The sequence below is a fragment of the Mya arenaria genome, chromosome 9 (genome assembly GCF_026914265.1).
Source record: "Mya arenaria isolate MELC-2E11 chromosome 9, ASM2691426v1".
Lineage (NCBI taxonomy): Eukaryota > Metazoa > Mollusca > Bivalvia > Myida > Myidae > Mya > Mya arenaria.
This window is the reverse complement of record NC_069130.1, coordinates 31,348,493-31,365,136: the sequence shown is the minus strand read 5'-3', so window position 1 is coordinate 31,365,136 and position 16,644 is coordinate 31,348,493. Positions and strand designations below refer to the sequence as shown.

Below are 16,644 nucleotides of genomic sequence, written 5' to 3'. Positions count from 1 at the left end.
TTTAAAAAAAGTGCATAAAATATCAATTTTTGAACTTAAATATGCTCTACTGGCATGGCTCTTGTGGTCATTTTCAATCCAGAGCATGTATGTATGAGTAATAGGCAACAAATATATAGTTCACTTTTTGTGTTTTGGTTAGCTGAAAATCCTAAACATTCAACATCTGAGGACAGAAAGTGTTGTAAGCAGATTAGTTGCATGAACTATTTTAATATGTGCCAAGTAAAGGTAATTTAAAGGTAAAAAATATTTGCTTTCAAAACTGTACTCATGATCAAAATTTCATTTCTGTAGCTTTAAAAATAAAAAAAGTTGGTCAAAAGGTCAAAGTCAAGGTCATCCGAGGACAACATTGATGCTCGTTTGCAAAACTGTACACATGGTCAAAATTTCATTGCTGTAGCTTTAAAAATTAAAAAGTAAGTCAAAAGGGGTGGGGCCATCTTAAGCCCAAGGGGCATAATTTCAAATGTTTTGCTAGACGGTCATCATATCACAACGGGGAATCGACGTGACCAAATGGTTGGTTGCAGTGCAAGATGGCGTCAAGAAAAGACTTGACTGGAGCCGAAAATCAAGGTAATACATATAATTTTGATAATTTTGATAATTTCTTGAATGTAAAACATAGCCTATCATATGCCCACCTGCCTAGTGTGTATTAGAATATCCATGTATTCCTTGAAACTTTAACTGTTATCGAGAACACTTCTGCAATGTGTCCAACATTACTAATAATGAGAGTACGAAATTCTACTGGTAGGTTACAGTTCAATTTATCATTTAGCCTCTGATTTAGCGAAAAATGAGGTAATAAATTGGGAAAACTGCATTAAACACTTCAGAACATAACCGGTACATGCATTTATAAATGAATATTTTAATGGTCTCGAAAGATATGAGAACGAAAAGGAAATGATAGCTTGCGGTTCCGATTTTTACAAAGATAGGTTGCAGTTCCATAGATAGGTTGCCGTCTCGATTGCGAATCTTTTGACTTTTCTAGTGTTCAAGCAAAACATGTACGTTCTCAATAAACTCAACTTATATTTCAATACCATTATCCCTTTTTGCTTGTCAAACAGCATTTAAAAGTTTAGAAGTGATTTACATTTAGAATCATTTAATTCACATCGATACTGATGTTATCATACTGATTATACTGATACTGATTTTTCTGTTTACTAATTCATAAGGTTACCATATATATAAAACGTTAATAGTTTAATTGTGTAACCATTTTCTATGATGAAATCTGCCTACCAGTACACTTTTATTGTATAACGTGTCAAACTATGCTTTGCAAATATTCCAAATATATGGAATACATTTTTAGACTGTCGGCTGCAAGCCGACAGTCTTTAGAGAGCGGTATTTCAGAAACGCGACTAGTCGCCTGACACGACATATTGAACATTAATATATTAATACACACCACCTACGTAGCAACAGAACTACTTGAATGTACTAGAATGTGGGGCGTCAAGTACCTGCTTATGTGTATTTAACGCGTTATTACCTTTTTTATGACAAACATTGCGTGTTACTCTTAGTATAGTTGTACCGTTGCAATTTGGTGAGTTTTATTGAACAAAATAATGAAAAATAATGAAAGTATAGCATTTACATACGAAGTCATTTTACCCTACATCCAATAGTAAGCTACACCACATGTTTGCACCCCGTGTGACATCACACATATCCCGGCATTCAAGACTGACCCGGCAAACCCCGGCAAAGAACTTATTTTATGAATGAAAGCTATTAAGAAATAAATCATACGCGGTTAAAGAGTTCATGTCATGTAATATTTTGTGAAATAGCTTTTATGTTTCAAATGATTTTTTTCAGCAGCCATCGAACTAGTGTATTTGTTTGAGTAAATTATTTGGATTATACCTATCACAGTGTGTCAACGTTATGCCTATTGTTATTTTGGACTATAGGGTGTAGTTTTTAAAGTCATACACAATATGGCGGCGATTATGCGGAAATGAAATTGAATGTTATTTCGGACACGTTCCTCTACAAAATAACCGGCCTGTATTTAGTGCTATTGCTTTAACATCAATCGAAGCAAAAATGACATCAATGTATGCGTCTAAAAATGTTAAATTTAGATGGAGACAATCCAGAAATGAGCTGCCAGGAAGAGATCGATTTCGGACACAAAGGTACATGTACATTAGTCTGAAATAATAGACGTGTTATACGGGATTCTTCCAATCCCTAACATCTAAACGGTTTTGTGCAAAAAGCGGGGGTGTTTGAAAAATATTGAAATTGTATAAGTGAAGTATTTTATGGTTGAAATGGATAATAAAGTAAAGATTTATATTCATATTTTACCATGGAAGTGCAAAGCTATTTTGCAAAAAAAACAAGCATTTAATGCATTAAAACACATTATTTACCTGTTCATTAAAAGGAAAGTTGACTGACACAGACAACAATAATGCCAAGTGGAACAACTTGACCCAATCGTAATAATTGGGCCACCTCCGACAAGCTTCGAGATAATACTATCGTAACAACTCGGCCTTTGCCAAACAATCTGAACACCTCAGCCAGTATCCAAGGGGATTGATCTCGAAGCTTACCGAAGATGGCGAGTTGTTACAATTGATGGCCGAAATGTTCCGATTGTTGTAAAATTGTGAACTGCAGCCTTGCAGGTGCCCTTCATGTATATATTGTTATGTTTTGACATGAAGAAATGAAGAAAAAACCATCAAACTCATAATTATTTGCTTGATATTACTTTTTGGTTACGGAATTTATATAAAATAACATTATCTGGTAATATTTCTTGTTTGTATGATATGTTATAGATGCAATATGCTTTAACCGGAATCCCGATCGGAATAACTACCCACTTTTCGTACAAAACAATTTGTACGTGAAGGATTTGCTGTATCAAAAATCGTAAAAAAATCTGTCAACGTACAATTATTTGGACTAGAAGGTACATCTAGCTGATCTACATCTCTTAGTCTAAATATTTGTACGTTGACGGACTCTTTTTACGATTAAAAAAAAATGTATATATATATATATATATATGGCAAATCCTTAACTACAAGATCTTCATGTTACTTTCAATTCAGAGTTGATTATTCACTAAAATTATTTCGCATTTTTAATTATTGTTTAACCTGAAACATCTCAACCATCAAAAAAGAACATATAATTATAAAAAAATAGACGTGTTATATGGGATTCTTCCAATCCCTTACGTCTAATCGGGTTTGTGCAAAACAGGGTGGGGGTTGAAAGATATTGAAGTCGTAGTTCGATAAGTATTATATGTTTGAAATAGATATTAAAGGTTTATATTCGTATTTTAGTTATTACCATGTAAGTGCAAAGATTTTTTTCACAAAACAAGCATTTAATGCATTTAAACACAACCATTTTACATCTATGGAAATCTATGCACCGCAGCCTTGCAGGTGATCTTCATGTATAACAGTTTATATCATTATGTTTTGACAGTATGAAATGAAGAAAAACACTCATCAAACTCATAATAATTCGTCAGCTTTTATTTTTTGCGTACATAACTCATATTTTAGATATATATAATTATCTGACCAGGAATCCCAATCGGAATAGCTACCCACTTTTGGTACAAAAAAATTGTATGTGAAGGATATGCCATTTCAAAATTTGTAAAAAGATCAGTTAAGTTACTATTATTTGGACTAGTGCTTCAAGTGTTTGATTTATTGTCTCTATAATGTATAATGCACCTGTCAATTGTAGAGCCAAGCTGGGAGCTGCCTAAAAAGCGGTTACCCGGTTAGCTCAATTTGACAGATCTCCATGCAAGTGTTCACATGGTCGTGGGTTCAAGCACCATACAAGTAGCATCTTTTCTCAAAGGTTTACTTTAGAACCCATCATCCAGGAGTAAACAATTATGATTTTTTTATTAAATATTACAGGCCATGTTCTTTTGTAAACTTTCAGATTGAGAAGTGCGTGGATACAAGGCTAGTATTGTTAACATCATCTGATACAATCAACTGGAACAAAGCTGAAATGGCTGCCTGACCTGACTTAAAAATTGGATGGCAGTACATCAGACTAGAAGATTACAAGTATTGAGGTGGACAAAATGAAACCTGAACCTACCAAAGCTGACAGATTGCACAAGAAACACATAAATGCAGGTATTTACTGAGATACTGTAATTATTTTTTGAAACTTCTCATTCATTTAGGAAGTTCAGTTGAAACAGAGTTGGCAAAAAAAAAGAACAAAGGTATATACATTTTGAATTCTAATTCAAATGAGAACTTGACTGGCCAGCACAGAATGGTAAAATGCTAGTCTACCAATATAAATGTGCCTGGTTCGAATCAGTAAAGCTGATGAATGTACTGGTTGTGTAGCCATATGTTTAAGCTGCACTCTCACAGATTGTCTGTTTTACCAACTCTTTTTTTATTTCTTGGTCTTGTAATGAATTATTTTATGCGAATTTCTGAACACTGGACATAACAGACAACTGGAAAAAGTGGATCGCTGCTTTCTTATATTAATTCAGTCAAAAAAGACAACTGAAAATATTGGAACGCTGTTTTCTTATTTTAATACGGTCAAAAGATGATGTTCTTTGCCAAAAATCTCATTATTAGTAAAGCGTTAGTAATGCTTTTAACCATAAAACCAATAGTTACAAATGTAAATATAAAAAACATGATCTTATCTTTTGTCAGCAGTCTTATTTCATCAGTTTTCATACTGCTTTTCATTAGCTTATTCCAAGCCAAAAAGTAAAAGAAGTTGTCAACACCTTCAATCTGTGACTGAGAGTGCAGCACTCTTACAGATTGAACGTTTTGACTACTTTATTTATTTTTTGTCTTGGAACGGGCCAATTTATGTGAAAATGCATGTTAACCATTCATATAAGATTGCTGACAATAAATTTGTCAGAAAATGTTTATATTTAAGTTCAAAATGTTTTATGCATTTTTCTTAAACCGTTAGTAACGCTTTAAGCCATAAAACCTTTGTTTTCGACCTGAAATATGGAAGTCTGCAATCTAATATTTTGTCAGTAGTCTTATATCACTGGTTTGCAGATATTTTAGCAAAAAAATAGGTCATTCCAAGACAAAAAATACAAAAGTTGTAAAAACAGTAAATCTGTGAGAGTGCAGCTTTAAATGACTAAATGTTTTGATTTGGCTCAATTTTCACCTAAAATCTTATAGTTTTGTGGCATCTAATTGGTTTGTTTTTAACAACATTACATGTGCATATGTATATATTTGTTCTTAAATTTAGATTGGAAGATTCATTCTCTGGAAAGTAGAAAAGGGCATGTTACATACTGTTATCACTGCCATGACAGAAACCATATTGAGGAGCTGGTCCACCTGTAGGAAGAATTGCGCTATTGGTTGGAGCAGCACTATTACCCAGCCATACAACAGCACTTAGTTTGTCATAGGGAGCATTTCTGAGCAGTTATGGAGACCACTAACTATGCAGGTATGTCATAATCAAAACCTTCGTTTATATATTTTTTTATAATTTAGCATCTGTTGAGAAGAAATTTATTTCAAGATTGAAGGCACACACTATAGATTGATGCCCAAAAATATATTTCTTATTTTAATGCATTATCATGTCTAACTCATTTGACTTAAATGATCAAAGCAAAAGAAATGCAAATGATTAATCTGCAGATATACAAATGTAAGCTTTTTTAACTGGGGAAATTGTTGCCACTTGTCTATTAATTAAAGAACACATTTATAATTAATAATGTTTAATCTGTATACAAATCATATGCCTTCTTTGTTTTAACCATCAATGTCAAAGAGTCCAGCATGATAATGCATTAAATTGAAAAAAAAATGCATTAATTTATATGAACCCTTTAAAACAAAGACATTTCCTAAATCCAATAAAAAATAATTGAATATTGATGCAGAGTTCAGTTAGAATATAATTAAGGATGGAAACCGGATACCAAATCGGTATCCGGATATTCGTATTAAGTATTCGAATACTATCCGGATACTCGCATCAAATTGTTTTCATAATAAGTAAATTTCCTATTATATGTCACCCACCTTCTGTTATTTGACATTATTGTCCACTTAATTTTTAATTCGTCATATGGCAATTTCACTTTTTCATTCATTCTTTCTCAGTCTTAATAATTTATAATGTTATAATCAAAGCTAAACAACTCATTTAAGTCATAAAACTCATGATGAATACCACATAAACACCTCGCGAATTTGATAGTCACTTCCGCCAAGGTGGTTGCTTGGTTACTGCCACGTGCTTTCGAGTTTGTTATTTATCAGCAGGTTTCATGTTAATGACGCGTTGATTATTTGATAGTCGATTGTAATTTTATTTCGTTACATTGTTTGATTTAATGCAATACCTACAATTTCTGCGGTGTTTTGTAATGAAGGATAATTGCGGAAAAGATAAGAAGACAAAAAGACGGTCTGATTTTTCTTTATTTACATGCGTGTACCTTTTCTATTTATCAATAAACTAAATATGTTTACATATCGTATGAAAAATAAAATACACTACACAAAATAAAACGTGAATAAATACTAAATAGGAAATAAATCATTTATATATTTGATAATTTAATTAAACACTGTACACACACTACTTTCAAGTCCGAAATGTTCGAATACTTCACAACAGTTTTCATTCGATGTCGCATTTAATCGAACGCATGTTCTTGTTCAGAAACAAGATAGTGTCTGTATAAGATACAAAAGGATGGAAATTTGATTGAAAATTGAAAAGATAAACAAATCTGTTTTTGTGTTTATTGTTCAGATAGCAATAATTTCTTCATGCATATTCATCAAAAATACAATTGGTCATTAATAGCTTTGATTGCACCACCCTTATCTTGTGATTGGACGATCTATTCCTACGGATTAATGATCAATCTGTTTAATATCAACTAGTGCCAATTAGTGTCAATTAAGCACATCTTAGATCATAAAACAACACTTGTCATTGTAAACAAGGTCATAGAACTTCACAGGGTGCTGAACAAGGACACAATATCACGCCTTGTGCAAACACCCAATTAGCAAACGATTTGTGACACATAACCGCTTCGCGACAGACACTGTTGATCACCTGAAATATTTCATCTGAAAAGTTTTATAACAATTGCTGTGTCTCTGCTAAGCTATTTCATTGAAATTTTAATTCTTAACGAATATTCGAATACCCATTTTGGTATCCGAATACTTGCGTGATATCCGGATATCCGGATACTCGGATATTCGCTTCCATCCCTAAATATAATATAACTTTTTTTGCAGTTGTTGCAGTGAAACTTGGACCAGAGTGTTTTCTGTGGAGATAAAGAGATAGTGTCCAGCAATGAAGACCCAACTCAAGATCTGACCTTGTAAGGCCAATATGAAATAACTGTGTGGGAAAATGGGAAAAACCTGCAGTCAGGAATGCACGGAAATCATCAAAAGAACAGTGTTAAATTAATCTTGAATAACTTGACATTTATTTTGTTTGACATATTTATTCATGGTGCAGTGAAAACATTCTTTTTTCTCATGGTTATTTAAATTTAGAGTTGATAGGAGGGAACATCACTATGTAGTTTCATGTTCATAGTCAGATCAAAACCCATGTACATGCCCAAATGAGCATTCGAAAATATCAAAATGGTACTTGTTGTATGTAGTGTAAGTTAATTAACATAATAAACAATTTTTTTTAATCAATTTCAATTTATTATGCCCCTTTCAAAGAAGAGGAGTATATTGTTTTGCACATGTTGGCCGCTACGTCCGTCTGTCTGACAGTAGACAAAGCTTTTGCGGGTGATAACTCTACAATTCCTAGACCTATTGTCAAACTTGACATGAAAGTTTGGTTTAACCAGTAGATGACCCCTTTTGATTTTAGGGGTAATATGGTCAAAGGTCCCAGTGACCTTGAACAGGAAGGTGTCAAACCATACATCTGACTGATAAGTTAACAATGCCTGCACCTTTGGCCCTCAAACTCAACATGGAGGCTAAGTCTGACTATTAGAAGATCCTATTGATTTAAGGGGTCATTGGGTCAAAAGTCAAGGTCACAGTGACCTTGAATGCTTAAAGGTGGTACTAATAATGACTGGACAAAGCCTGCACCCATGGCCCTTGAACAACTTGACTTTGAGGTTGGGCCTGATCAGTAGGTGAGCCCTATTGATTTGTCACAGACCATTGAATGCAAAAAGCTTGCCTGTGTGACAACTCGACTAAGTCTGCACCCATGGCCTTCAAACTTGAAATTTAGGTTTGGGGTGACCAGCAGATGACCCCTTTGGATTTGGAGGTCAAGGTCACATCTCCAATATTGGTCATTAAAACTATGTCATTTACTTATTCCCTGCTGCTAAGAGGATACATGTTTATCAGCAAATATCAGCCGTCATCTGAAAATGAGTGAAAACTGTACCAACTACCCTCATACTTTGAATAGCATAATCTTAAAACTGCCTCAAAGGCATCTTTTGTCAATGAAAAACCAGCTGTCATTTCGGTCCATGCATATTTCATTCAATTGTCCAGATATTCTTGACAACATGGCGCTAATTAATGCTGCAGGTTTGAAATTTAAGACATAAGTTTTTTTTCATCAGCACCATGCAGATTTATTAACACTTTTATAATAAAAACAAACTAGAAAACAAATTTTAAAGATATTAGTTTTTTTCATGGTATGATGCCACAGCACCATGCAGATTTGTTTTCACTTTTATATCAAAGAACGTAACTCAAGCACAAATTTTGTAGATATGTGGACTCTGTTGATAGAAGTTCTGGGAGGCATTTTTAGGCTTGAAAGAGCATCATTTTAAAGTTATATTTTTATTATGTCCCTTGAATCTTGGGTATAGTTTGTATTGTATTTGCATTTTAAAGACATTGGCTTCAACAGACCCTAATGAAATGAAGGAATGAAATTGCTTACTGAAACTGTTATAAGCGACGTCATAAATTGAAGCAATTTTAACATAATGAATATGCATTTAACTAATTTAAAGCGGTTCAAAATTAGGAAATTTGAATTTAGAATCTTGTAGGCCATTGGATACATGATTAAGTAGGGCCAATATATTTGTGCTTATTATAATCACATTTATCCTTCTTCATCTACCTGAAAGAGTGTTCATCATTTGTATGAAATCATTTGATCACGTTTCATTTGAAAGAACTTTGCGGTAGTGTTTGTTTGCTTCAGTTACGTCACCGACAGTCTTGCAGCGCTTTCAGCGCTTTGATTATCTTTCAGTACAATGACCCGGAAAAAGAGTCGTCTTTCGCTTCAGCAGCCTAAACGTAATGCCTGCAAATGTTCTAAACAGCCAACAAACAGCAATTGCAGCAATACAACGAAGCGAAAAGTTTCCTTGACACCATTAAAGTCACCTTTGAAGTCACCATTTAAGTCGCCTTTATATCTTAACAGACTTTCTTCACCTGCAAAGAAGAGACAAAAGTTCCCGATCCCTGTTTCTTACTAAAAACACAATACCATCGGACACAGATGCAGATGAAGGTGCTAAAGGAGGAGATGGGACACTTTGGATTTCATGTGATGAAAACAGTTATGTACCCAATGAAAATGTCGACTTCGTCCAAATTTCGAAGGAGAACAAACAGGTAGAAGATTCATTGGACATAGACGAAGAAATAAAAGAACTATCAGTGTTTCTTCCTTCCGTTATGAAACAGTTGGCCTCACATGACGTCTCGACTGCGCACTCCTTACATTTTTTCGACAAATAAATGAAAATAAATTTCCTCTTGATAACATTGCGTTTCTTTTGTGGACAGATGTTGTTAAACTATTTTAGTGTAGTAATACAACTCAAATGCGCTATTCCAATGAAACATACACATTCTGGAAACTTGGTTGGGCAGTGCCAGTTTTGACCCAAGTGGCATAAATTGAACAACCATGGTAGTGGACCACTAAATTAAGCCTTGTTCAAAAATAACAAGGATCTGCATAGCTGTTTCAGACAAAAAGGTTTTTAACATTTCCCCGGGGGCCAGGGGCATAATTTGAACAAACATTCACAAGCAATTCAGACTTAACATGTAAACTTGGCTAAAAATAGACTTCGCTCTTGAATAGACTTAGCTAAAAATAACATTTTTTTATACTTTCAAGACCAATAATCTAAGCATGCATGGACGGATCTGGCTGGTTTTCGAAAGGAACCGAGCTTTAATGGATATCTAGTTACTGTACAAGTTTCATCGAGATACAATTAAAACTGAAGACTGTATCATGTTCACAAGCAATTGTTTACAGATGCACTGATTTTTTAACTTTCAAGGCCCATAATCTAAACATGCATGGGCGGATCTGGCTGGTTTTTGAAAGGAACGGAGCTCTAATGGATATCTAAATACTGTACAAGTTTCATCGAGGTACAATCAAAACTGAAGACTGTATCGTGTTCACAAGCAATTGTTTACACAATAGCATTTTTTTTTATACTATCAAGGCCCATAATCTAGGCATGCATGGGTAGATCTGGCTGGTTTTCGAAAGGAACCGAGCTCTAATGGATATCTAGATACTGTACAAGTTTCATCGAGATACAATAAAAATTGGAGACTGTATCGTGTTCACAAGCAATTGTTTACAGACGCACGGACGAACGCACTGATGCACATACTACGTACACATTACCATCGCATAAGCTCTTCTGGCCTTTGGCCAGTAGAGCTAAAAATGTATTTAATTACTGTTTCATGAAAATACAATATAAGCTTGTAAACCACTAAAAAAAGGGAAAGAAAAAAAATGCTTCTGGATGGATTGTGATCCAACACAGGCTAAAGCATATTAAGTTTGAAGTGTTTCAAGTGGAGGTTATCATAAGGTTGTGTGATGGGATTATTGTGCTTGTGCACTGCAATTCCTCTCATTGCCATCTATTATTATACCAAGTTTTATATCAATCCAATGAGTAGTTTTGAAGTTATGGCTTGGAGAAGCACCAATTATGTAAAAATGGTTAAGGGGAGATAACTTAATAAAAATGCATGAAAGGATTATGATTCTTGTGAACTGCACTTTCTCTAATTGCCATCTATCTATATTATATATCAAGTTCAACTTGTAGACTGCACATCTTAACATTCTGCTTAACCATTGTATGAAATTTAAATAATTTCATTGGGTAGTTTTCAAGTTATGCACTGAACAAGAAAAAGTAATGAAGCGCAAGAACACTGTTATTGGCTAAAATAGAGTTATGATCCTTGTACAATACACAACAAAATAAAATTCCATCCAGTAGTTTTCAAGTTATGCTTTTGACAAGGAAAATGGGATGGAGAAACCAACCAAACACAATGTGCATATGACCCCAATTTCTTCCTCAAACTTAGTTTGTCAAGGGTTTAATGAAACAACTATGTCAAACGGAGAGTTTTAAGATGTGATTCTTACCTGTGTTTTTCAGTATCTCTTTCGCCTGTGAGTAGGAGGCCAGCTGTGCCGCATTCACAACCATGGCACGGGCTACAGTGGGCCAACAGCCCTACAAACACAAGAAAAACAAGAGCAGTCACAGACTGCCATATCTACCGCCATATTAAGAACTGTATAAAGTCTGCCTTACGACAAAGGATTACAATTAAAAAATGAACAAAAAACACTAAATCGAGAGTTATGGTTCCTGTGCATTGCACTTCTCCCAAATTTAAGCATTGCACTTCTCCTAAATGAGATCTATCTGTATAAGTAGTTTAAAGTAAGCTACACTCCGGACAAAAAATAAGTATGAAATTATCAAGGGCATAAGCTTAAACTAGAAGGGCAGCAATGCAATGAAACCAGGTTTTTCATATACACGGTGGAGAAACCAAATGACTTGATGGTCTAGTGCACGGCAAAAATTGTAAACAAAAGGTTTCGAATCAGGTTAGTTTTTTTAAAGAACTTTCTTAATACTGGAAGATTTTTTGTCATATACCATATGAACATAAACCCTGCAATCAAGAGAACTTTCCATGGTTAAAAATATAAACTTTCTTTAAAATCCTAATTTTTTCTGAAAATCTTGACCAACTGATTTCTCAGAGTTGAAAATTTTGGCAAAGTACATGGCTCCTGACAAATATATTACTAAAATAGGGGTAAGCCTTAAGTTATTCATAAGATAATCATATTTTCAGTAAGTTTTATGCATTTCATAGGTTTCAGAGGCAATGGTTTTATTGAAAAGTGTGTTATTCTCATATTCCGTTTTTTGTTGAAAATAGGGGATTAATCCTTTCTGAACTAACTGGGTGGGAATATTTTTTTCTATTTTTAGATAAAGTGACCCAAACCCCCTTCAATAGCAATCCCAAGCTAAGTCTTCACATCAGCTTGATACAGACAAAGTTTCATCACTATCCATCAATGCTAACTTCAGAAACCACATATGCAGTGGCAGACTCATTCTAATAACCGGTATTTTGTTGAAATATGGGATAAAATGCATGTTAACATTATAGCATACCACAGTTTTGAGTTGAATGTTAGATTGACCGTTGCTGTATTAAAAGCATAAGGGTCATGTATAAACTATTTAGGAAGTTTAATTAGTGTAAGGAGAGAGAAGGAAAATATATATAAAATAAGCAAAGGACAATCATTCTAAAAACAAAAGGCAATCATTCTAAAAATACAATTCACAAAATAGTGTTGCTTCTGCACAGCACTTCTCCCAAACCCAGTCAATAATATATTTTTCTCCAGAACTTATGTTTCTTAGGTTTTGACTTTAATCTTCATATTGAATATGAAGTTTGTGGACAAAACCTCATAAACATAATAAGTAAGGGAGAAACAACATCACTAATGTGCACACCAAGTTTCTGGCGCACTTTATAGGCTAAAAAATAATGTCCATGCATTATCATGTGTTATTCCTTTGAATATAATGATAAAAACAAACAAGAGGGCCATGATGGCCCTAAATCGCTCACCTGAGTAAAAGAGTTTAACGTAGCTTGTTTCTCAAAGAATATTGAACAAGAGCTGTCAAAGTATGTGACAAATGCCTCCCAATGTGACATTGATCTATGAACAAGTACATAAAAAGTTGATCTTGCCTTTATGTGTCAAATACATATTGCAAGTTATATTAAATTGCCTCTGAGCATAGAAAAAAAAACAATCATACTAAATGACAGCCAACACTCTTTATGTCCTCATATTCAGCATTCCATTGTGAATAAACACTTAGTGTATCTTTCACCTTAGAGGTAGGGACATGGGTCTTGCACACGACACGTTGTCTTGGTATGTCGAAAACATATGGCAAGTCATTTTAAAATCTGTCCATATAAGAGAAAGTCACAGCGCGGACACGACAGCCTATATTTTCCTTCAGGTTGCCATGGCAACCAGAGTTCTGCATGGAATTAATTTTTTTGAACAATTTTGAAAAAGCACCAACCAAGGATCATTCCTATGAAGTTTCATCAAAATTGTCCAAGGGGTTTAGGAGAAGAAGATGATTGTAACTAATTGTTGACACTTTAGGTTGCCATGTCAACCAGAGTTCTACATGGAATTAATTTCTTTGAACAATTTTGAAAAAGCACCAACCAAGGATCATTCCTATGAAGTTTCATCAAAATTGTCAAAGCGGTTTAGGAGAAAAAGATGATTATAACCAATTGTTGACATTTTCCTTTAGGTTGCCATGGCAACCAGGCCAAACAAAATTATGTGAACAAATTTAAGAGAGGTCCATGCAAGGACACTTCAAACCAAATTTGCTGAAGATCTATCAAGGGGTTCATGCGAAGAAAATGTTAAGTTTTTTTTACTAATTTTAGCTCTGGTGGCCCTTAAAATGGGCCAAACAAAATTATTTGAAAAGACCTGACAGAGGCCCATGCTAGGATGCTTCAGACTTGAGATCCATCAAGCAGTTAATAAGATCAAGTTGTTTAAAGGTTTTTCTATTTTTTGCTCTGGGCCAAACAAAACCATTTGAACAAAGTTGAGAGAGGACCATGTAAGGATGCTACATATCAAGTATGGAGTCATTCTGACCTTTACTTTCAGAGGAAAAGATGTTTAAGTGAAAAGACAATGTAAAAACAAATGACCCCTGAGCAAGGCCAATTTGACCCCGGGACAATAATTTGAATACCTTTGGTGTAGGTCCACTAGGTAACACTATATACCAAATATGAAAGCTCTAGGACTTATATTTTGGAGAAGAGGATTTTTAAAGTTTTATTATATAAGACTATATAAAAACAAATAACTTTCAGGGCGGGGCCAATTTTGACCCTGTGGCAATAATTTGAACAACTTTGATAGAGGTCCACAAGATGATGTTGTATACCAAATATCTAAGCTCCTGGCCTTACGGTTCTGGAGAAGAATATCTTTAAAGATTTACTATATAACACTACGTAAAAACAAGGACCCCCTAGGCGGGGTCAATTTTGACCCTGTGGCAATAATTTGAACAAATCTGGTAGAGGTCCACTAGATGATGCTGTATACCAAATATCTAAGCCCTGGGCCTTACAGTTTCGGAGAAGAAGATTTTTAAAGATTTACTATATAACACTATGTAATAAAACTAGTGATCCCTGGGGCGGGGCCATTTTTGACCCCAGGAGAATAATTTGAACAAATTTTGTAGAGGACCACTACATGATGACACATACCAATTTTCAAGGTTCTAGGCCTTGTGGTTTTTGAGAAGAAGATTTTTAAATTTTTCCCTATATAAGTCTATGTAAAACAAGTGACCCCCGGGGCGGGGCCATTTTTGACCCCAGGGGGATAGTTTTAACAATTTTGGTAGAGGACCACTAGATGATGCTATATACCAAATATTAAGGCTCTAGGCCTTGTGGTTTTTGAGAAGAAGATTTTTAAAGTTTTTCCTTTCCGTTGCCATGGCAACCAGAGTTCTGCATGGAATTCAATTCTTTGAACAAATTTCAAAGGGGACCACCCAAGGAACATTCCTGTGAAGTTTGGATGAAATTGGCTAAGCGGTTTATGAGGAGAAGTCGTTTAAAGTAAAAGTTTACGGACGGACGGACAACGGACGGACGCCGGACAAATTGTGATCACAAAAGCTCACCTTGTCACTATGTGACAGGTGAGCTAATAAGGAAACCCATGACCGCCCGGGTGGGGCCATTTTTTGACCCCAGGGCCAAAGATTGAACAATATTGGTACAAGTCAACTAGATGATATATCATGCCAAATATCTAAGCTCTTGTCACTACTTGATTTTACGTGTGTATCTATATATATATATTTGTTATTAATTGTTGTATGTGGCCCATATTGAAAATTGGTATGTGAACTAAATATGTTATCCAGTTTAAATTAAGACGTTCCTTGTCTTTGTGAGTTCGGAGAAGATTTTTTAAGTTTTCACTATAACACATATAGAGAAAACCCATCAGCCCCGGGGTGTGGCCAATTTTGACCTCAGGGCCATAATTTGAACAAACTTTGTAGAGGTCCACTAGACGATGAATCATGCCAAATATCTAAGCTCTAAGCCACGTAAGTTCAGAGGAGATGATTTTTGAAGTTTTCACTATAAACATATAGAGAAAACCCATGACCCCCCAAGGGGGCGGGGCCAATTTTGACCCCAAGGCCATAATTTGAACAATCTTTGTAGAGGTCCACTTAACATTGAATCATGCCAAATATCTAAGCTCTAGTCCAAGTAAGTTCAGAGGATAAGATTTTTGAAGTTTTAACTATAAACATATAGAGAATACCCTAACCCCCCGGGGCCGGGCCAATTTTGACCCCAAGGCCATAATTTGAACAATCTTTGTAGAGGTCTACTAGACGATGAATCATGCCAAATATCTAAGCTCTAAGCAACGTAAGTTCAGAGGAGATTTTTGGAATTTTTTTTACTATAAACATATAGAGAAAACCCATGACCACGCAGGGGCGGGGCCAATTTTGACCCCAGGGCCATAATTTGAACAATCTTTGTAGAGGTCCACTAGACGATGAATCATGCCAAATATCTAAGCTCTAGTCCAAGTAAGATAAGAGGAGAAGATTTTTGAAGTTTTAACTATAAACATATCAAGTATACCCATGACCCACAGGGCCGGGGCCAATTTTGACCCCAAGGCCATAATTTGAACAATCTTTGTAGAGGTCCACTAGATGATGAATCATGCCAAATATCTAAGCTCTAGTCCAAGTAAGTTCCAAGGAGAAGATTTTTGAAGTTTTCACTATAAACATATAGAGCATACCCATGACCCCCCGGGGCGGGGCCAATTTTGACCCCAGGGCCATAATTTGAACAAACTTTGTAGAGGTCCACTAGACGATAAATCATGACAAATATCTAAGCTCTAGGCCAAGTAAGTTCAGAGGAGAAGATTTTTCAAGTTTTCACTATAAACATATAGAGAAAACCCATGACCCCCCGGGGCGGGGCCAATTTTGACCCAAGGGCCATAATTTGAACAATCTTGGTAGAGGACCATTTGGTGATCCTACCTACCATGTATCAACGGCCTAAGCCTTGTGGTTTGGGAGAAGAAGATTTTTAAAGTTTTTCCTTTCCGTTGCCATGGCAAGCA

The 16,644-nt window shown here is 35.1% G+C and overlaps 1 protein-coding gene across 1 annotated transcript in view; it reads right to left on the bottom strand.

The window, feature by feature from the left end:
- Positions 1-16,644, bottom strand: part of LOC128202703 (mitochondrial 2-oxoglutarate/malate carrier protein-like) — a 136,409-nt gene that overhangs the window by 28,589 nt on the left and 91,176 nt on the right. The window contains exon 7 of the mRNA XM_052903772.1: positions 11,497-11,587. Coding sequence (XP_052759732.1) covers positions 11,497-11,587 — 91 coding nt within the window. The remainder of the gene's footprint in view (positions 1-11,496; positions 11,588-16,644) is intronic.